The sequence below is a fragment of the Falco peregrinus genome, chromosome 5 (genome assembly GCF_023634155.1).
Source record: "Falco peregrinus isolate bFalPer1 chromosome 5, bFalPer1.pri, whole genome shotgun sequence".
In the NCBI taxonomy this organism is placed as follows: Eukaryota; Metazoa; Chordata; class Aves; order Falconiformes; family Falconidae; genus Falco; species Falco peregrinus.
The window spans coordinates 11,627,230-11,649,534 of NC_073725.1; the positions used below are offsets into that span (position 1 = coordinate 11,627,230).

A 22,305-nucleotide genomic window follows, 5' to 3' on the forward strand; every position below is an offset into this window, starting at 1 on the left:
TTTAAATCAAAAGATATTTCAGCTAACTGAAGGTCTGATTGGAAAGATTAGGAAATTCTACAACAATTTTCCTGTACAATTAATGCATTTTAATATAACACCCTGCCTTTGTCTACAGGAGATGGGTTTTCCACACTAGTAACATCACAAGCATTACCATAAAACAAGAGCAGTGGAGTGTAATCGCTCAAACAGTAATTAAGAAAAAAATAAAATATTTTATGCCAAACTTACATTAGTTTTCCCATTGTTGGTCCTGTTACAGCAGTTATATTAGTTCTAGAGCAACAGTAGGGGGCTTTCAGAGAGCAAACATATTTCTGAGAGTCTTAAATATTTTGTATTCAAACATATTTTCTGTCACGCTCTGAAATACAGCACCTCTGTTTTTCCTGCTTCTTTGAGACCCTCTAAATTAAAAAAAAATCCTGAAGGAGGCTTGCATCTGTCACACAGAATTCACTTTAAAACCTAAAGAAATGATACATCCTTTGGACAAATCTGTCTCCCTAAACAGAAGGCACACAGACTGAGAAAGAATTAAAGAAAAGGAAACAGGTTTTTATTCCTTGCTAATGCTTTGCTTAAGGAAACAGGTATTAAAACTCTGCAGTAGTTAGGCCAAAAGAATGTTTGGTAGGAGCTGTTGACTTCTGTAATAGCAAATAAACTAGGCTCTTATAGAAGCAAAGATACACTAAGACAGGAAAACAGATAGGAAAATGCAGCGTCCGCTGCCTAGAAAGTAAAGGTGGCCTTTGGAATTGAAAAAAATATGATTGTTCCTATTCAAGGAACAGGTATTTTACCTGCAGCCACAATAATACAAATATAAAAGCAGGAGCTCTGACTGAACCTGAATCATGTTGCTTGCTTGGGGTAAGGACAACCTCATACACTCCATTATAACAAAGACTATAATATATTATGGGAATATATTCGAGAAAATCTGTAACAGAAACTACTCGGCTAGAAAGCTAAGTTTGAAGACAGTGTTTGCTAGAATTTTAAAAACAGCACCCCTTCCAAAGTATTTATATACAAAATTGGATTTGAAATCCTATACATTTTGGCTGTTTCAAATAAACAGTCTCTTTATCAGTAAAGAGCTCATATTCAAATTTGCTTTATCAGTTTGATGACTCACCATATTTGACTTGCTAATCTGACAGCTTATAAGTGTATTTACAAGTGCATGATATTTCACACCAGAGTCTGTCTCACCACTCACTGTATATGGCAGAAATGCAGTATTTTCTAATCCATATGCTAAATTTAGGAAAATACTTATTAATGCTAAAAAAAAAAAACCCTAACCAGAAATCATGATGCAGAAAAATCACTAAACAATGGCCAACACCTTCAGCCCCATTTTTATTGCTTATTATGTTAGAGACTCACTGAGCAGCTACAACTGAGAGGAGTCTCTTTATGTTACACACTATGAAAACATATTGGAATAATTTCTTCAATAACTAAGCAAAAGGAGACTCAGACCATCTAAAAATCATCGTAACAAACATGTTCACATGTGTATACACACACTCATTGAATATTAATTACTTTAGTGATAATCCTTAGTCCTTTGTGTAAGAGTTATGGTAATCATACAAAGCCAAGCAGGGAGTAAGAAACAACACAGATGTGTAGGAAAGAGTTAACTAACCTAAGTCATGATGTGCATAGTGCATTCTGATGTCCAGCCCAAGGTGTTAGCTCAACCATATTTCCTGTGTTAACTCAACCATATTTCCTTTAATCATGGTTACTCCTTTGACATGGATGGGAAGAGCAAGGCAACATGTTTTGTTCAAATGCCTTGCAAGAGGCAATTTCTCAGTTCAAGATTATCTCAAGCAAAATGAAATATAAATCCTCTATCTCATTCCTGGTTTGTGCCCACCCTTATTGGAATGCAGAAGACACACAAAATCCAAAGCTTTTGATTCTTATCAGCCTCCCTATTCCGAATAGTTCTATGAAGATTCCTTGAGGACATTAAATTTTGTAAAAAATTTATATCAAATGAGGCATCAAGAATTTTTCTGATTGCTACTTTGGTCTTAAATAGTTGATGTAATTAAAAGCAATTTCTAAGGCTTTAACTTCATAACATGCATTGACATCAGTGCAAATCATACAAATACATTCTAATATGCAGTTTACTGTTTTTCTCTTGCAGGTACCTAACCACATAATTACAAGAAGAGCACTCATAACATGATACAAGATCAAAAAAAACTGGGAGGACAGTAACTTTTTCTTTGGATTTCACTTTCACTTCACTGATATCTAAAAAAACCCCTCTGAAAATCCTTTCAAGTTTGATCAGACTGATAGGAAAATTGAATTAAGATTTGATATTAGCACAAAACTTCAATACATCTCCTTGAATTAAATGGAAGCAATGGAAGTGGTTTTTTGAATGATTGCTTAATGATCTTTTCAGGAGAAAGGTCAAATTGCCTTTATTCATACAAAATATTCTTAGGAAGCTGCCCTTTAAATCACTGTACACTGAAACGGATGTTCTCAACCATGTTAATTAGCTGTTTTGCAGAGCAAAGAGAATTAAATTTTTTGCTCATTAGCAGTGACCACACGTACAGCAACAGAAGTTGCCATAATCATACTTAAAGCTTAACTCAAGCATCACACAGGAAAACTAGGTCTTGGCAGAACTTGTTCTAGCCGATGTCTTCAACAAAGTCCCATGAACCTGAGGTCTCAAGAGAAATCTGAACCTTAGACAAAGTCAAATGGGAAAAACAAGCCTACAAAACACTGTAAGATCTCAAAAATTCTTCAGAGACAGCCAATTGTGCAAATTAGTTTTCTTGATGCAATAATCGTTGTCAACAAAATCCCCAAGTTTTCCCCTCACAATTTAAAGAATCATATATAGCAGATGTGAGATGATCTTACCCCGAAGAACTTCCAAGCTATCTAAATGTCTTATGTAAAGAAAAAATATCTTCTCAAATCCTCACATCTTCCAAAAAATACAAGTGGTCTAAATTTAAAAAAAGAAAAAAAGAAAAAAAAAAAGGCAGTTCTATGACCACAAAACTTGCAAGATACAAGGTAGCTGCTGCCTTCAATTAAGCCCAAATTTTGAAAGACATTACTAGCTACAGACAGCAAGTGGCATTTAAGTAATCGATATTTATTTCCTGCTGTGTTTGCTGTTATTCTTAGAAACAGTTAAATTTGAACCTAAGTGATGACCTAAACCCAGAGACCAATCATTTGCTACATACAACGTGCAGAGTTCCTACTTTGAGAGTATCCTAGTTCTTGAAATCCTGTTATTCAGCTGGATACTTTTGACTGCTTTGAGCATTACCTGCACAAGGCTCAAGTCCTGCCAACTGTGTAAACAAGTTATTTTTCTAAAAGTTCAAAGAAGGATACAGGAGATCCTTCCAGAGCTACATCACTAGAATATTCTTCTGGCAGGTCTGTGGTCTCTTCATTACATGATAACTCTGCATACTATTGCATTGTAGAACTTTTGGCAAGGAAAGGAGTCCTGAATCAAAGCATCTTTGCTTCTTGGTCACAAGTTAGGTAAGTTCAGAGTTTCTTCCAAATACTGGAAACATATATTAAATTATGAGGTAACAGAAAAACTCCTAAGTAAGATACAGCACAACAACAGGACTGTGCATTGAGCCTTCTGAGTCTCATGGAAAGCTAGTAGCTGAGCAATCCTAAAAGGGACCTATTACATGCTTTTTATTGTGAGGAAGGTCAGAAGGCAAGTACATAAAACCCTAGGGACCAGGGTTTTCTAATAGCACCTTCTACATAGAACTCGTCTTTCAATGTGGTTAGGACATTGTCCTGATTACAGTGTAAACAAACATGATTAAAGGAAACAAAAAAAATATTGTCCAAAAACTGTTCCCAGTCACAGAGTAAACTTTTAAACTCCCTCTCACCCAACTGAAATACTAGCTCTACTGGACTACTATGCATTACGAGATACCACATATTTTCCTGCTATTTGGTATTACCAGCAGAAATCAGGTACAGTAAATCAAAACCAAGTAAAAATCCCTTAAATATGACTAAGCTAAGGTAAAGTTGGGAAGTTCCTTAATTTTAAAATAAGAAAAAATGCAACTAAAATGCTGTTATCATCCCATCACTCTTCATTGCTTTTTGACTCAATAAGTCCCTATGCTCTGTCAATCTTTGTAACTTCCAATTATAAGGACTTCAGGGGAAAAAAATACATCTCTCACTACTGCCTCTATGCTTCTGAAATGTGCAGAATCTTGCTCCTGTAGGATTAATCATTTTAAGTACCATGAACTATCCCAGAATCTACATACCCTCCATTTGGCAATCTTAGGAGTTGTTAAAGGAGCTGGTCCTGTAAAACTACATTGTCTAAACTAAAAACAATAATCCTTTCTTAAAGCATAATTGAAAAGCACAGGTTATGCAAAGTTATTAAAAATATTTTGACAATTGGTGGACTATAAAAAAGCTAACCACTATTACACTGTCTCTCACACACATACCAGCTCCGCATATCACACCTTTTTACAAAATACCACCACAGTTTTAAATTAGGGCAACATTTTTCTACATTTGCAGATCATGTTTTCTCTGAAAGTGATGTGATGGCAGCACGATAAGACAAACCCTTTCAAGACCCTGATCAATATACCTGTAACTGAAACATTTTCAGGTTAGTGGTTTCCAAGTTAGGTAGATGAAAGTTGGCCACATTTTCCCCTGTAATGCTGACATGCCTGACAAAACCATGGCTAATAATTCAAATGCTGTTAGCCACTTAATAGCAAGGAAATATGCTTGGAACATAACCCAACCAATACCCAAGTCTGCTGAATGTATTAATTTTTTTTAAAGCTGTATTTTCTTTTTTCCTGAAAACATGAAAAATTTGCCAGCATTAATTACAACTTATCTACAATGCTAACTTCAATATTAAGTAGAAACTACAGGTGATCTGAAAACATACGACTGCAGAATTATTTTTCTGAAAAAGCAGTCCTGAAGTATCTATATAACAATTAAATATTCTGGGAGGAAAATGGACAATGACTTCTAGAAATGCTGATTCAAGTCACTGGAATTAATAGGAACTGACTGATTCTTTCCACCCAAAGTAAGTCAATGAAATCAATTTAAATATTATAAAAAGTTGATGTTTTGTTAATGTCCAAATCTTAACAAAATAAAATTAACAAGAAGATCTTTATCCATAATGCTTTGGGTGTGGAAAATTATAAACTACACAAAGATTTCAAATGTCTGTGTACAATGCTGAACTAGCCAACAAACAATTACACTTCTGGGAGACACACAACGTGTTATTCTTCAGTATAAACAACAAAATAGAATATTGTCTCCACAGGCTGCTTTTCCTCAAGGGTTTCCTTCCATGCAGCCCCCTCCCACAGTCAGATTAGACTTCCCTGTACCCTGTAACCTCCTCTTTACTCCCTTAGCATAGGGAAGTAACACAGAAAAAGAGTTTTTCTGTAATTATTATTTTTTAAAAAAAACTTTGATAATAAACTCAGAGCTGGCTAGCCACTGGTCCTCCAGCCTTTAGAATGGCAGACTATCTGGTTACCATTACCAAATCATATTAATGGATTTAAAGTAGAATTATCAGATCATTTATTAACGGTTAGATGTTTCAGTTAAAAGCAGTTACATTTCTTCAATACCTGGGCCAAAATTTGAAGGAAATCCGGCTAGCAAATAGGACTACAAACATAAAGTAGTATAATTCCACATTTTTTGAAGGCTGGGACCTTGCAACAATAACATTTGTTAATCTTCAAACAACTACTATCAATCTTTTTCTTCTAGTATAAAATGCTCTTTGATTTTCCCTGACCAGAACTCCATCCTATTTAATAGGTAGATCATGGTAGCTCATAATTTAGCAAGTAGCTCACAGTGGTTACATGTCTTTTTTTTTTTTTCCTCTTTTTTTCAGATTTAGAATATAATCCAAAAACTATTACTTAAGATAACACCCAACACAGCTAGTGCTTTCCTATCTGATTACCATAAATAACTACAGGCAGAAATAACAGTTTTGTCACACAACCCCTTCCTAATTCAAGTCTAGTCATTAAGCATTCCTTCAATTCCATTCAGTCAAATCATGCAGACAGCTAAAGCTTACCTCTTTCAACATTCTTTTTTACACCCTCCAACAGGGCACTCCATTTCTTCATATGCATAGCATTATTATTACTGAGACAAAAGTTTTCATACTCTCTTCCATTTGTTTCTTACCAACACTACTTATCTTATGCTTCAAATATAGAAAAAGCCTTTGTCAAGTTGCCCAATAATATTCCAGTTTTCGTAGCCATTACTGCAAATATGGAGACAAGCTACACAAAGACTACGTGATGCAAAATGTATTATACTGGAATCAGCTGCCACAGGCACAATTATTTTATTTTTCTTTACTTAGGAACCACAACAGACAGTGAACTTGCAATAAACCATGAAATAGCGCAGTATTTTGGAATAGACAACTATTTTTCTGTTAGAAAGTAGCGCACACCTCATCCTTAAGGAATCTTACCAATAGCAGACTCTTTCAAGTGACTTGAACTGGAGCTGCTGGAGTTGTCCAGTATGTCCAGCTCATCATCAAATTCAGAGAACATATCTGCACATAAAAATGAAAGCAAAGTAGCTTTTTACCTACCTCTGACCAGCATAATAATACTCCTGATGCTTCTTTTTCTAATGACTACCTTTCTCAGAGTTGTGTAAAGTGCCATGATCCTCTATAAGGATTTCTTCATATTTTTTTTCCTCATCTCTTCCACATGCAGATTGACAGCTTCCAGATAGAAGGCCAGTATTTTCTGAAAACTCCCTTTTGCAGCTGGCTGCTTCACTGCTGCTGCTATGAAGACTCAATTTCTTGTAATTTTTCTGACAACAAAGAACAAAAAGGTGTTGACTGTCCTTATCCAGCACTCATCAGAAAATCTGCAAACGAAAAAGTGTCACTTGTGTATAGACACACATAAAAATAGTCCAGAACTATGTGAAACCTGGTTCAGTCACTGTTTCTAAATCTAGAGCAAAACTTTTAAAAATCTAATCAAATTATTTCTAGCCTTTACATAAAAGGCATCTTTGTTCTTGATGAAGGTCTTTTCACAACAAGCACCAAAAGTGAAAAAACTAAAACAAATACCAGTTCAGAAAGAAACACTGAACAACACAAAAAAACAAAAGACTGGACAAAGATAGCGGGTTCTCAGATACAAGCAATGGGAGATTTACTCTCTTCCAGCTTAGATAATACACAGCAGACCAGTTCTGGACAACGCAAAACCTGCACAATAGTCAAGATGGTAGCAAAATATGAAGTGAACTTGGTATGGTGTGATGCCAGAGAGACTCCCCAAGGCTGAACAGACCAAATGCTGAATGGCATTAACAAAGAAAATCAAAACATGGAATATAAATCATTTGCCTGTACCATTTCAGTACTGAATCTTGTCTGTAGCATGGGGTTCTTTAATGAGTATAAAATTCTGCCTTTGCTGCTGTCAATGTTTATAGCTTTTCTGGAAAGAAGAGATCCCTGATCCCTGTTGTTGATTCTATTTTAATGCAACATATTTTGAAGGCAGACTAGGGTTTTGATCTCATTATATATTGTTCCAAGTCTTCTCATATTATTTCTGTTGTGAGTGAATAATTTCATGCTTATTTTCACTCTATCTTGTCAGAGCAAAGTGCAATAAAGGAGAACAGGAGATATATAAATACATCCAATTTAACAAATCAGTGTCTTTAATGTTAAAGTAGTATCAGGAGATAATACATTCTTCACTACTTATATTCTTACCAAGCGTGTCCAAGACAATTTGGCCTGTATCTAAGACTGTTCTTCCAATTTTTTTCCCATGAAGTATTTTGATCTTATTGGGACACAGCAGAATGGGTGCACTAGAAACCTTTCCTCCTTCAGAAACCTAGCTGCACCCTGAGCACTGACTATACCACTGCCCGTGCAATGGTCTGCTTCAATCACCTCCCCATTTTTTGTTCCATTTCCAAAACTCTAACTTAACTTGTACAAGATGGTTTTTCAAGCTTTTCTCTTTAGATTTGGCTGGGAAAAGATCATTTTATACTTAAGTATTGGACTGAGCTTATGCCCAAGATGCCACGATAGCAGTGACTTCAGTGTAGCACAGCACGGCAACCACTAGCAATGACTCTCAAGCTCACTTACAGAGAGCAGCCTAGTCATGGCATATATATGCATGCTCACTGTGCCCTTGAAAAGAACCAATTCACCTGTTCCACATAAAAGAAAACAAAGTAAAGAGACAGAAGGGTCAAACCGCATGGAGATTTCAAACTTAAATCTCCTTTCGACATCGCCAGTACTGAGCCTTACACTCAAATGACCAATTGTTAACAATAACTTGTAAATCAGGTGGAGCTAAGGGGGAAGAAGATCAGAAAGTCATGCTGTTAGCAATTGGTGTCAGATCTAACTGCCACATCAAAAAAGGAAACCTGTTTGAAATGCATGAACTGAATTCTGTAGCTCTCATGACAAAAATAGTCATCAGACCTGCTACAGAAACTGTTCAGAGATCAGTGAAACATATCCTAAAGCCTTAAAGCAGTTCTATAAATTGTAAAGCTATAACCTGTCTATAAAATAAAATCTGGTTCATTTACATAATACCTGAACATACAGAACTACAGTATTTCATCACTGATCTGAGAGTAACAAATAAATTTCCTGTGATATATTTTGCCCTACCTAGACAATAGCTAATGATTTTCAAAAGTGAGATAATATACTGTTGTTTCTTTTTTGAGTAGGCCACCTGACTAATTTAGGAGGACAAAAGTATCCCAACTGGAGGAGCCTGGCATGTGAGTTCAATGCTACTTCTGCTCAGCATTGGAGTGGGACAGTAAGGACCTACATAAAGATATAAGGAGATAAAGAACATAATTTTGTGAGAAAAGCATGGAGAAAGTTTTCTCCAACACCTTGAAACAACCATTTCTATGCCTCAGAGTCTTGGAGAGACTTCGTTCAGATAAGCAGAAAGACAGATACTTAGCTTTTTAAGAAACCTGTGAAACAAGGGGATATTCAAAACATCACAAACACTCAAACATGAGTTAGGTTGATACACATTCATTTGAACTGTGCTCATACGTACACACTTGATTTTCGAGTCCAGTATTTTACAAATCTTTCTGGAGGCTTCATCAGTTGATCCATTATATTATTACATTTTCGTAATAAAATACTGCCTCAGTTTCCCCACGATCAGATTGTTTGCCACCTTCGTTGACAGAAAATCTGCCTTTAGTATAAACAAACACATTTCAAAAAGAAATCTAAGGGGAAAAGAGTTCCTGTGCAAAATATATTCAAATCCTGAACCAATTAAATTTTCTTCCAGGATTCATCTTCTTTTGTGACTGAGCAAAAGCGTCTCTAGAAACACTTGAAATCTGTGTCCCAGCCATAAAGAAAAACCTTTGTCTACAAGCTGAGACACTTCATCCACATCTGTATACTTGCACTATTCTCTCTCTTCACTGGTCAGCACTACCACTATAAAATCAGATACACTTCATTTTTGGAGAAGTGAAATTTAAACTGGTCTTTTTGAGCTCCAACAGGAATCTAATCTTTTATAAACAGGAATTAACACTGTCAAAATTAAAAAAAAAAAAAAAAAAAAAGATTTAGCTACTCTTAAAAATAATATTGCTCTTTTGTTTAGCTCCATTTTGCCATATTGCTATCCTGAAGAATCAACTTTTCTGCCTTCAAGAAATATAGAGCTCCTTAGTGGCATTTGCAAACAGTGTTTAATCTTCTTTATTAGAGACAAGTAATTACAGAATTATACTAGTCAATTTAATTTTTATTTCAGAAAAAAAATAGAACTACTTCCACTATAAAATTATTTGTAAAAACTACAAGATAGCAATAAAATGAGTAACAGGTAACATGAAATTGTCAGGAAGAAAAAACATACTAAACCAACATATTTATTTCTGTAACAAAGTAACAGCTTTTGTGCATTAGGAACAAGAAGGAACTGTCATTTATAATTGTTTTAGTAAGGCTTTTGACAATGTTTCTTATGATATCTTACAAGAAAGCTAGGGAAGTGTAACCTAGACAAAAATCACAATCAGTTGGCTGTATAATTGACCATAAAACTTGTTCTCAACTTGGTAACTACTTCGAGTGCTTTTTAAATTGAGACTGGGTAACAAGCATAGTTTTTCAGAATGGCTTCTCACCTTGCTCCAAAGTCATTCAATGTTTTCACTGAATTATAATGATAATCTGCATAATGGGATAGATAGAATGCCTATTAAATGTGCCTAGAGTGTGATACATTCACATCATCTATCATATTACAGCATATACATCATACACAGAGTTGTGTCAATGCAAGTGACGATAGGTGTCAAAGAAAGTTTTGAGAAACTGGAGAAACTTAAAGAACTGATGAAGTTTAAATATGGAGAATGCAAAGTTCTACGAGCAGAGAAAAACAACTGTACAAATGCACAGACTGGGGAAGGACTGGTCAGGTGGCAGCTCTGCAGGAAAAGATATGCGGGTTTTGGTGGCTTAGAAACAGAATATGACTCAATGATACCATGTTGTTAGGAAAAGGTAAACATCATAGTAGGATGTATACAGAAGGCAATCATCCCTAAGAGCACCGTAGCCTTTCTACTTGGTACCAATATGGTTCTTGGCTGGAGTAAATGAGTCCAGTTTTGAACACTATCCTTAAAAACGTAGAGAGGCAGGCAAGGGGAGAAATAAGAAAAATTAGAGGTCTACAAAACATGACTTACAATGTAAGACTGCTGAAATTTGATCATTCAGCCCAAAGGAAAAAATAATACAAAGGGGAGATACAATATATAAGATAAAAGAAATAACTCCTACCTATTTCAGCTGTGGGGAGGACAAAAAGTAAGCAGCACAAGCTGTAGCAAGTAAAATTCAGGTTAAATGTTAAGACCACCTAACAGTAATTAAGTGTCCAACTATTGCATCGATCTGGGATCGTGCAGAGAAATATAAGTGTTCATACGCTATGTACCAGGTTTGCATGTGCTCAGTAAATGCAGCATTCTGGAGATATTTTGGACTTAGTGCTCTCAGAGCACTTATATGACATCTAAGAGTGGGTCTGAAAATTTCAAGTGTCATTTACATCCCGTATGTGCACATGCATTTGTTCATCTAATATCTCCTGGAAACAAGACATATATAACACATCTACTCTGTCAGGCATACAAAGCATGACCAACATCTTCTGAAAGCATCAGACTAACTGCAGATACAGTATATAGCATCATGTATACGTGCTATGGGTATGCTCAGGATTTCCAATTATCTTCTGACAGTGCTTCAGGCATCCTCATGGTTTTCCAGATGTTATCTTCAGATGGAAAAAAACCAAGACTCATGCATACATGCAATTCTGACTGTAAAGACAGTTTTTGCATTTCTGCTGGTTCCAAACTGTTCCCTAATTTGGCATAGTTTGCCTGGGGAGAGACTTTCTATCACTTGACATTTTTATGACTGACTGGTCAAACACAAGGAGTGTCAGGAGTGACAGGTAGCTCTAAGGCTTGGAGGTGGACAAGTAATCTCTGACAACTCTTCCTGCCTTATATTCTCTAATTCTATTAGAGTACTATGATGTGCTAACAAATTGAAGCTGAATTCAATACATTATGGATTTGTCATTAATAGTTTGATCACCCATTTTCACAGGTATTAACTTGGCTGTGACTATTTCCTAATTCAGCAACTCTCAAAAATATTTTACCTGCAAAAGTTTTTGCATATTCTTTTATTCTCCAAGCATAAATAGTATCAATCTAAAAAGGCTAGTTCCTTCTTATCACACTAACATTTCTAACCCCTAAACTGTAATCCCAGTACCTGCTATATAAACACTGAAACAGAATGGCGTCAGAAGAAAATGAATGGAGTGAAGGGCAGAAGAAAGAAATTTGTGGAATGCTCAGCTTTCATGACATTCTGAGTCCTCACTCTTTTCCAAAGCAATGGGAATGGATTACAGCACTGTACAGACAGGCACTATCACCCAATTTTCAATAACATTTTTTAAAACTTTTTTAATAATAATTTTAATAAAAATAGGAATTTAATATTCTAACCTAATGTAAATTGCAATATTAATAACCTGTTGCATTCTAAGTGTTTTAGAACCAAACATACTCTTTGCTTCAACCAATACAAAAGCAATTCCTGCATTCACAGTTGTTTTAAGAAAAAAAAAGTTAGGCATTTATTGGCTGAATTGACCAAAACATATAGCTAAACAGAAAGAAGAAAATAAATTAAAATTAATATTAATCCAATCTTTATGTCTTGTTCTGAGTTAACAAAAAAAAATATATTAATTCCAATTGAATAGCTAATTAAGCAGTACTTTGTAATGCATGTGGTGATGCTCAGAAACTAACTGATTATAGTGAGACAACTGCCAATAGTGCAGAACTGACCTTGGGTATGGGGGAAATGACTCAGTGAAAACACAGTTAAATCATTTTGTGGGGTTTTTGCCTTTCAGATAGCTGTGACCCTGTCCTCATTTCTTCTAAAAACTTGGGTAAATTGATGGTAGCTTTTAATTACAAGAGTTGCTAGTAGCCTGCAGGGTGGTTACAAAAGTAAGGTTTCTTAAACCATAACGTTTAATCCTTCCCTTCTTGGCCACGCATCCCAGCGGATGAAGAAGATTGGGATAAAGAAAATCCATTCTTGTGGATAACGAAGAGTGGCAGCTGTATCATGCTCTGTATTTACAGGTATTCCTACAAAATGCTTCACAGTTATTTACATTAGGGACTTAGTGATAGAAGGGACATATAAAGACATCCCAGTGTTTCTCAAGACTTTAAATACAACATTAATGTTTCCAAACCAATTTAGAAAAGACATAATACAATCTACTTTTAATTATCTACAGGTAGATTATGAAGGTTTATGCCGCAGATGGAAGACAGGAAACTGCATCAGCTATTTCAGGTCTGGCCAGGCTCTTTAGCCCTGTCTGAAAACAGCTATACTGCTTCTTTCACTACTCTTAGCCAATAAATACTTGAACTGCTTCTGCAAGAGAGAGGCAGGCAAGTTTCTTAGCACAGGCTGTAACCAAGCTGCCTGTAAGCAGAATATGAATCAGAATATGTCTCCTAGCAGTAGCATCTTAGTCCACCAGAAGTGTAATACCTTGATACCTGCAGATCCAGGTCTGGGAGGGCCAGTATTGACCTGCAGCTAAAAGTCCTATCAAGATGGTCTCTATGCCATGCTTTTCAGCCTGCTGGGTTAGGAGAAGACTTACCAGTTCAAATGCAAAAACAGGAAGATGCAGAGAGCAACCTTGCTAATAAGCATTCTCATGCATTTGGACATTTAGGACAAAGCACGCAGCTAATGGTGACCTAAATGTACCAGCTGAGACCAAGCTGTGACTTGCTCAGACAGTTCAGACTGTTAATGACTTCTGACACCCTATTAGCCCTGAAAAACAGTGGATGTGGAGCCACTCCATAGAATTGCACTACACTCAGAAGCAAAAGTTGAACCTACTTTTCCATTATCTAAGCATCTTAGTCTCACATTACTCTGCATAATTGGGAACTACATTTGAATACATGGATTTGCATATATGGATTTAAAAATAAAATGTGTATTCTAGGGACATTATTAATACAAAAATTAAAATAAGCTTAAATTCACAAACACATTATTACAAAAACCTGGTGTAGAGAAAGAATGTGACAGAACACGTGCCATATGCACAGATCAGAACTTCAGGATTTGAGAAAAGGAAGTTATTCTGATCAGCCAGGTAGTCTTTCACATCTGCCCATTTTTAATACATTCTCTGAGAGCAGCAGGAGGTGCAAATGGCTCATATTTTCTTATATATTTTTAGCTGACAGACTCTGATTATAAAGCTCACAGTTTTCTCTCCCACATTCAAAATATAGACAGATCTCAATATTCATCATTCTATATTGTTTCAGGTATGGTGATATTTTACATTTAAAAATCTGGCAAGGAGAAAAACATTGTTCTATTTATATTTCAAACAGTATGTGAACATGCTGTCTTATCAAGGGCTTCAAAGCATTATTTCTGAGTTAAAATATATGCAGTAAATGAAACAATGGATGATGCCCACGTAATCAAACTTATGTTTCCTAAGTAATAGAAGTTACTTATTTTCAGCTTTTTGCAAACAGCCAAAATAATATCTAATTTTTTTCAAATCTATATACCTCAAAAAAGTAATCAAATTACTATTTGACTACTCATCTCTTTAAAGGAAAATATTCATTAAATAAACTACTGTTTTGACACTCGGATTTGGCTTGGAACACAAAAAACTCAGCCTTACCACTGGTCTGTTTGGTGACTTTACACAAACTACCTTCTTCCTCTCCACTTTTTCCTACCCAAAGCATGAAAATATAATGTTGACCACCTTGAAATGAAAGGTACTATGTGGGAGATACTTACCACTGTTGTTATTACTTGTTTGGGTCCTCTGTACCCTGTGTTACATCAGCAACCTTAACCTTTCAGAACTGAGCACACTAACTCTTATTAGAGACCTTTCATCTCTACATCTGCTTCTGTTCTTACATCAACAATTTCTATGCAAAACAAGGAAAGACAAAAATTTATGTGGGGAGCTGATAATGATTTTCTTTACTAACATTATTTTAAAGTATGGATTTTATGCTATACTTGCCAGACCAGGCAACTACACTTCTACATCATCTACAGACCTGCCTTTCAATTGCCTACTTATCAGCTTCCATACCGGTCAAACTACTTATAAAACAGATGCCACTCTGGCTCCAAAAAATCTCTGTGCTTAGTTCCATAAACCAGGACAGAAAGTACGTTCTTTATTTCAGAAACGTTCACAATACGACACAACCGGGATGAAAAAGAAGGCCATAAGTATATTTTAGCAGAGAGAAAACAAAGCATAAGATAGCTGGCTTCAACAAAACACTGAACTACGTGGCAGAAACACTGAATTCTCTGACACCATGAAAAAATGACAAATTACTTGGCTGTGGAATTGATGGGGCCTTGACTGAGATGAATTAGGTTGTCCATACCTCACATAGTTTTTATTTCATGAACAGCTGCTTGAAATTCTTCCCAGTACTTTTAGTCAGAATATTTCCTTTTTGTCAAAAGTCACACTTTTCAGGAATAATTATTCTCCTTATTAGAAATCTTCCAACTTCCTAAAATTTTCCTTCATTACCTCAACAAGCCATGTTATTGCTCCTTCTCTTTCTAAGCCTTGTAGCACTCCTCTGAAATTTGAAAGATCCTAGCCTGATTTGTTCTATCTTTTGTACAGCATGGACACACAATTAGGTCTTCCACATATCACTACCGAGCCATACTCCCCTCAGCTTCTGCAGTGTTCTGGATCTTTGTCAGATCCTCCTGTTGTTCTTTTAATATACATAATAAAATATCCATTGGAGTGGAACTAGAATTACAGTATTCCTTCCTTGAGAAGACCAGCCCTTATCCCCCCAAATACAGAGGAATTTTCCTTCTCGTTTGTTATGTAGGTGTATTTTCCAAGTATTTATACAAAACAGAAGTACTCTAACTTCAGTGTAAAACTATTAGTTCTAGCATACCTTACAAATGCCTGAATAGGTCACTTTTCTCTCAAAGATAGGATAACTGCATTGAAATCCCAAATCAAGCAGCTTTCCATCCGTAGTACATTTTTTTGCAAATTTCATCACAGTTATGCACTGTAACTATAGCTTTTAAGAACAACTATAGCAAGATACGAAAAAATAACAACATACAACAAGCTTCCAAATGTGTAGGGTAAGAAAACTCAAAAAACATGAAAAATAATTGCTCTTACTGTTTTAAGTTATAAATCCTATTCTGTATCTTTCCTTCATCTCAGTAGTGTTTACATTTCAAATTACAGCGGTTTGTTAAGGTTTATCTTGAAGGTTTTGGCATCCTTTTTATTGAAAAAAAATTGTATAAAACAGATAATGATCTTGGACTGATAGGTAAAAAAACTACTAAAAAAAATTATAAACAATTTCTACAAGTCATGTTTGGGCAGGAAGGTGATGAAGACAAACATATTTAAAAAAAAAAAAAAATCCCTGAGCGTGGGACCAGGTGTTCCTGAAAATCTTTTTCCTACACAGAGGTTCTCCAGTGCAAACTCCTGAGCCCTGACAAAAAGAATCTAAGAGAGATACAATAGCCGTGCAAATTATAACTGCTTCATAATTACCGTAAAAATAATTTTCACAGAGAGCTTTTACTACACAAAAACATTGTCCTTGTATTTTTTTAAGTAAATTCTCTGAGAGCATATACAAGTTTGGTTCATTATTTAAAATACCAATGTTCTTCATAAAGAGTGCTTAAAATACAGCCTGAAGCAAATGGAAGAATTTTAAGAAGTATTTCTGCAGAACTTTATCAGGCAGCAAGAAAGCATGAGCAAATACTTTAACAGCATCACTGTTCTTTATTTAGCAATCTATAATTAAAAATTATACCTGTGTAGGTTCCATTTTCTAGGTGTCATTGTTTGTGAAGCATACAGAAGATTATCCATTTGTTCCACCCTAGCCAAGTGTATATTCTCCTATTCACAAACGACTCACTAGAGTGCAGTAATAATTAAACATTATCAGATACTATCAAAACTGCAAGCACCTCCATAACAATGCCATTTTCCAACACAGAATGATATTGGCTTTTAAGATACTGTTATTTTTCCTGCATAAGCATGTCCACAAAAAATGAATTAATACCTTGTTAAAAATAAATTAAAGAGCCTGCATGGAAAAATGTCCTAAGAGGATGAGTCTTTTCATCTTTATTTATTTTCTGCTTTGTTGTACCTTATTTTCTTGGAAATGGCAAACAATGATAAGAAAAAATAAAGCCTAATACATATACTTACTTGTGATAAAACGGAAAGCTGATGGTGATAAGTTACTGCATTTCGATTAGCCTCCATGAAGTACCTCTGGGTTCGTCTCCTCTCCCGATCCAGTTTCTTCTCCAACATGAGATGGGAGGTGGATAAAGCATCCAGGTATTTCATCATCACATCAGACAGCAGCGAGCTGACCTCCACTATGTCTGGACGTGCTTCTGCATCAGGAGTCAAGCATCTACAGAAAGACCATTCTCTAATGAAAGCTAATTACTTCTTTCTAAAAAACTGTTTACTACCACTGCATTCCTCTGCTGGTATCTGGTATTTACCAAGTCATGGTGACCAGCCCTCTGCTCAGGCCTGCATGGGACAGTTTGACACTGTGCAGCCTTGGTGTTGCCACACCACAGAGCACAGTCTCTGGCATCAGCCGGAACAATTATCCTCAGCACTGACCCAGACAGAACTGCAGTGGGGGGCTGCTGCCTGACACACTAGGGAGTGCCTGGTGCCTCTTCCTGGGGTTGTAGGAGACATTGGTCTCCGTTGTGGGGACTGTGCTCTGTCATGGTGCTGCACCGCTGGACAAAGCAGCTGTGAAGGCGATGAGTGTACTGTCAGGAGGATTTGCAGGAGAATGACAAGATCTTTGCAGAGATGAGACCCCCAAACAATACAAAGGGGGGAAATCTAGAGATTACCCTCAAAGGAGCAGTGGATGGAGGCTACTAAGAGGAGGTAATCTGGAGACTTGTGACTTCTGCCAGTGGAAGGAAGGTTTTTCCTCTGACTACTGATAAACAATTACAGAACAGATATAGTAGCCTAGGAACCGGTGAGAAAGAACAAGACTAAGAGAGGACACATCAGAGCCAGGTGAATCGGATTCAAGTATTCACATCACAAATAAGAAGCAGCAGATGACAAGTCATTTGAGACTGAGGGAACAAGGCAACCACCTGATTTGGTGATTGTGAACCCTATTGCTTGTGAGGTGCTTGGATTCAGGACATTGTGGAGACACTACCAAGACTCACCTGGCCATTGGGCTATTATGCCTTACTGCTGATTCATACGGGTATGAGTGACTCTACCTGAACACACTGAAAGTGACTACAGAGCACTGGTCAAATGTGAAGGGCAGAGGGCTGAGGTGGTGTTCTCAATTCATCCAGTGCAGGGGAAAGGCTCAAGTCAGGGTGGATGCAACCTGCAGTCCAGCACCTGGCTGCGTGTAGTCAAGAGCTTAGGGGTAAAGATCATAGGAACACACCAACATGGTGACACTGTGGTACACGCCTGCTGCAAACCACTCAAAAACAAATAGGAAGTCAATGAAGCTTTTGTGGGACAGATGGAGGAAGCTTCATGATGGCACACACTCATACTCATGGCACCTATTAACCGCCCTGATATCTGCTGATGGAGTATACAGCTGAGTGCAGCAATCAGGAGATTTCTGGAATCTGTTGATGACAATTCCTTGGTGCAGCTGATTCAGAAGCTAACAAGCAAAGGTGATCTGCCAGACCTGTTCCTCACAAACAAGGATATGAAGGGATGTGAAGATCAAGAGCAGCCTCATCTACAGCAACCATCAAACTGGAGTTCAAAATCCTGAGAGAAGTGAGAAAGACAGATTGGATAGTTACAACACAGGACTTCAGAAGAGCAGAATTCACTCTGTTCAGGGATCTTCCTGGTAGAATCTCATGGAAGGCTGCCCTGGAAGGCAAAGGGAAAGCTTGGGAGAGCCTAACTAATCTTCAGGGACAACTCAAAGCACAAGAACTGCTGCATATAGGAAGCAGGGATGGAGTCAGGAAAGCCAAAGCTCAGCTGGAGCTGAAACCAGCAATGGATGTGGAAGGAAGAAGCAAGACCTTCTGACAACAAAAGAAAGGCTAAGGAAAATGTGGACCCACTATGCAACCTAGTAACAAAGTACATGGAAAAGGCTGGTGCACTCAATGCCTTTTTTGGTTCCGTTTCCACTGGGAAACTTTGGCCTTAGGTGTTTCAGATCTCTGTGCCTACCTGTAGAATCCATGAGAATGAAGCATTACCACACAGCAGAAAAAAATACAATGAAAGCATTTAAGCCAATTGGATATACACAAGCCCATGGGAGCAGATGAGATGAGCCTGAGGGTGCTGATGCAACTGGTCAATGCCACTATCCGTCATGTCTGAAAGGATCAGAGGGAGGTTCCCCAAGACTGGAAAAAGTTGAATATCACATGCATATCCAAGAAGAGCAAGAGGGAGAATCTAGGAAGGCACTAGCCAGTCAGCTTCACCTCAGTCCCTGGGAAAATAATAGAGCAAATTCCCCTGGAAGTAATTTCTAAGCACACAAAGGACAAGAAGGCAACTGGGAACAGCCAGGATGATTTACCAAACAGCAGTCATACCTGGCTAGCCTGATTGTTCTGTAAGAGACTACTGGCTCTGTGGACAAGAGGAGAGCAGTATATGCTGTGAGTAGCGTTATGTTAGCAATCCCTTTGACACAGTGTCTCCCAGTACCCACAGGCCTAAAAGGCAGGAGATAATTGGCTCAACTTCCTGTCTCAAAGAGATGTCATCAGCAGTACAAAGTCTAGCTGGTGGCTGAAAGTAGCACCTTCCAATGACTGATACTGTGCCAGTACTGTTTAATGTCTTTATTAATGACCTAGTTGATTGGATGACATGCATTCTCAAAAGGTTTGTGAACACCAGATTACAGGGATCAGCTGATATGTGGGGTAGGGCTGGTGTTAGGACCTGGGCCACCTACACAGAGATCTGACTGTTATCTACATAATGTGAGGGTACAGAAAAGATGGAACCAGATCCTTCTCAGAGGTGCACAGCGATAGGGCAAGAGGCAATAGACACAAGTTAGAACACAGGAAAGTCTGATTAAATATAAGGATTATTACTATTATTACTATTCCTGCTACTACTACTTTTAATCACAAGGGCAGACTAGCACTAAAGAGGGCCCAGAGAAGTTGTTGGATTTCTGTCTTCAAGACCAGAACTCTGTTAGACAAGACCCTGAGCAGTGAGCAATAAGATGTAATTGTATCTGTTTTGAGCAGATGGACTAGCTGACCTCCAGGGATGCCTTCCAACCTAAATTACTTTACAGTTCTATGGTTCTTCTTTCAGGCACCCTAGGTAGCTCTTTAGTAACAGTAATAATATACTGTCACATCTATTTTTAAGTCCTCAGAATATTTTGTACATAATGTAGGACATAAAAGCTGATAGGGACAGTTCTGCATGTCCCATAAACTGTCTTAAATCTGTTAAGTCCAGTGAACCTGATCATTTACTTTGCCCTGCAGAGTACTATTGACCAGCTGAAGATTAACCCAACGCTCTTCTTTAAAGAAAATGTCACAGAATGGTTTTATTATTTCTAAAACTGCAGCTTTCTAAATAAACATAACTGCATGTAAAGTAGCAGTTTTGAAAATATTTTATATTACTTGAACTTCTTGATTTTAATCTTTTTTGTTTAAATTTGCTCAAATCCTTTTATTTCTCCCATTAATTTTTATAACTTTGTTAATCTGTTTTATTCACAATTATATATTTCCTGTAAACACATGTAAGTTTTTCACCCTTAAGAAATGTTTTTTGCTTTTTAAGTTCTTATTTTAATCCACTGAAATTGGTCAAAATTTCCAAGAACAATGCGAGCTATAAAAGATTTCTGATAAGTCCTAAATCAATTTCCCATGCATCTAGAAATAAACGATTTATGACTAAACAACTCTTTGATGATTAAGATTCTAGATCTTTCTTTTATAGCTTAAGCCATTTTATTAAAATCCATGTATTTTAGTAATAACAATACTGAATAATGATAATACTAATGCAAATTTACAGTTGCAAAATGAAGCTTTTAACGTTTTCTCTAATCATTATCAATAAATATTTTTTGTGTTTATCACATTCATCTTTGAATATGTGTTATACTTCAGTCACTTGGAAATAACTTCTTCAATTCTGTTAATGTTTCCTCATCTATATTATAAGTAAAATCTCATTATTACTGTTTTTCTTTAATGTTCTTTTTTCTTTCTAAGTATCTCACAAAGCATAAGCAAAAACCCAAAAGTAGTATTTCATCTAAGGATTAACCCATAGTAAAAGAATGATTTTTAAAAAAACAATTTATGCTTCCAACTGCTATTAAAATAAGGAGAAATTTTCTTATGTGATAGAAAAACTGGAAAACTTAATATTTTCATGCAAATACCTATTTTAATGATCTAATCAAACCATTTAGCCTCCATAGCAGCCAGTCTCATGATAATATGGGACTTGCAATGAACCTGTTTAATTCAGCCACAAAACCTACACAACCACAAGTAACCCAATAGCTAGCCTTAGAAAAACCCTCAAAAACTTCCTATTACAGTTTCTCATCATTATCAGGAAGGAAAAGGACAAGACAGAGGGCCAGTGACCCAGATAACTTTAACAAAATCACCGAAAAAAATGTGTTTACAATTTTAAGAGAATGTAGTACATATCAACAGTGATCTGATGTGACTGGAAGATATTTTCTGGATGCATTTATTTGAGATTATTATTCTTAAATAGCATGCAATTAATTAATAAAGCCAGTTATTCTAACTACAAATATATGTAAGTATTTAACATACTAAATTCATTTCAGGACCTCTTAAATGTTAATTTTATTAGCTTTTATCCTCTCCATTGTTGTCCTTCATCTTGAAGGTCTTTAAATAACATAAACCTTTTTGTACAATAAAACACAGTATAACGAAGTTACAGTCTTTGTACAGTAAAGTGCTTTTTAGATGGAATTCAACAGCTGAGTGAGAAAGAAAAGGGGGGTTTGTGCTAAGTGGAGTTTTTCTAAAATGGAAAAATCAAGGGAGCTAAATCTCATAGAAGTGCACCAATTTACTCTCTATAATTTGTCTTACACATTATCACCGGGAAGATGTAACCATAGCTAAGAGAAATATGTGATGAGTGAGTGGAACAAATAGAGGCTCATCTTTTCCTCCATTACTGTATTATCTCTGCTATCCTGTTAACATGATTAGAAGGTAGTGGGAAACATATTTCTATCAGTCAAATAAACACATAAAACTATGAATGGGATCACACAGTGATCTACAAATAATATGTTGCAAAAGGGTTACTTCCTTGACCATAAACTGCACTTGAAAATTACTCAAAATGCTGTATTTTCATGAGGGGGAAAATTTAC

The 22,305-nt window shown here is 36.4% G+C and overlaps 1 protein-coding gene across 7 annotated transcripts in view; it reads right to left on the reverse strand.

The window, feature by feature from the left end:
• NEK10 (NIMA related kinase 10) overlaps positions 1–22,305 on the reverse strand; it is a 116,107-nt gene that overhangs the window by 30,199 nt on the left and 63,603 nt on the right. For 6 of the 7 annotated variants that reach the window (XR_008747639.1, XM_055806949.1, XM_055806951.1 and 3 more), the window contains 3 exons: positions 17,082–17,295; positions 6,765–6,948; positions 6,590–6,676 (listed from right to left, as the gene is read on the reverse strand). Coding sequence is in view for 6 of the 7 variants with exons in the window: in XM_055806949.1 (XP_055662924.1) it covers positions 6,590–6,676; positions 6,765–6,948; positions 17,082–17,295 (485 nt within the window). In the remaining variant the exon portion in view is untranslated. Of the gene's footprint in view, positions 1–6,589; positions 6,677–6,715; positions 6,949–17,081; positions 17,296–22,305 lie in introns of all 7 variants that reach the window. The other variant, XM_055806952.1, reaches the window with a different exon arrangement.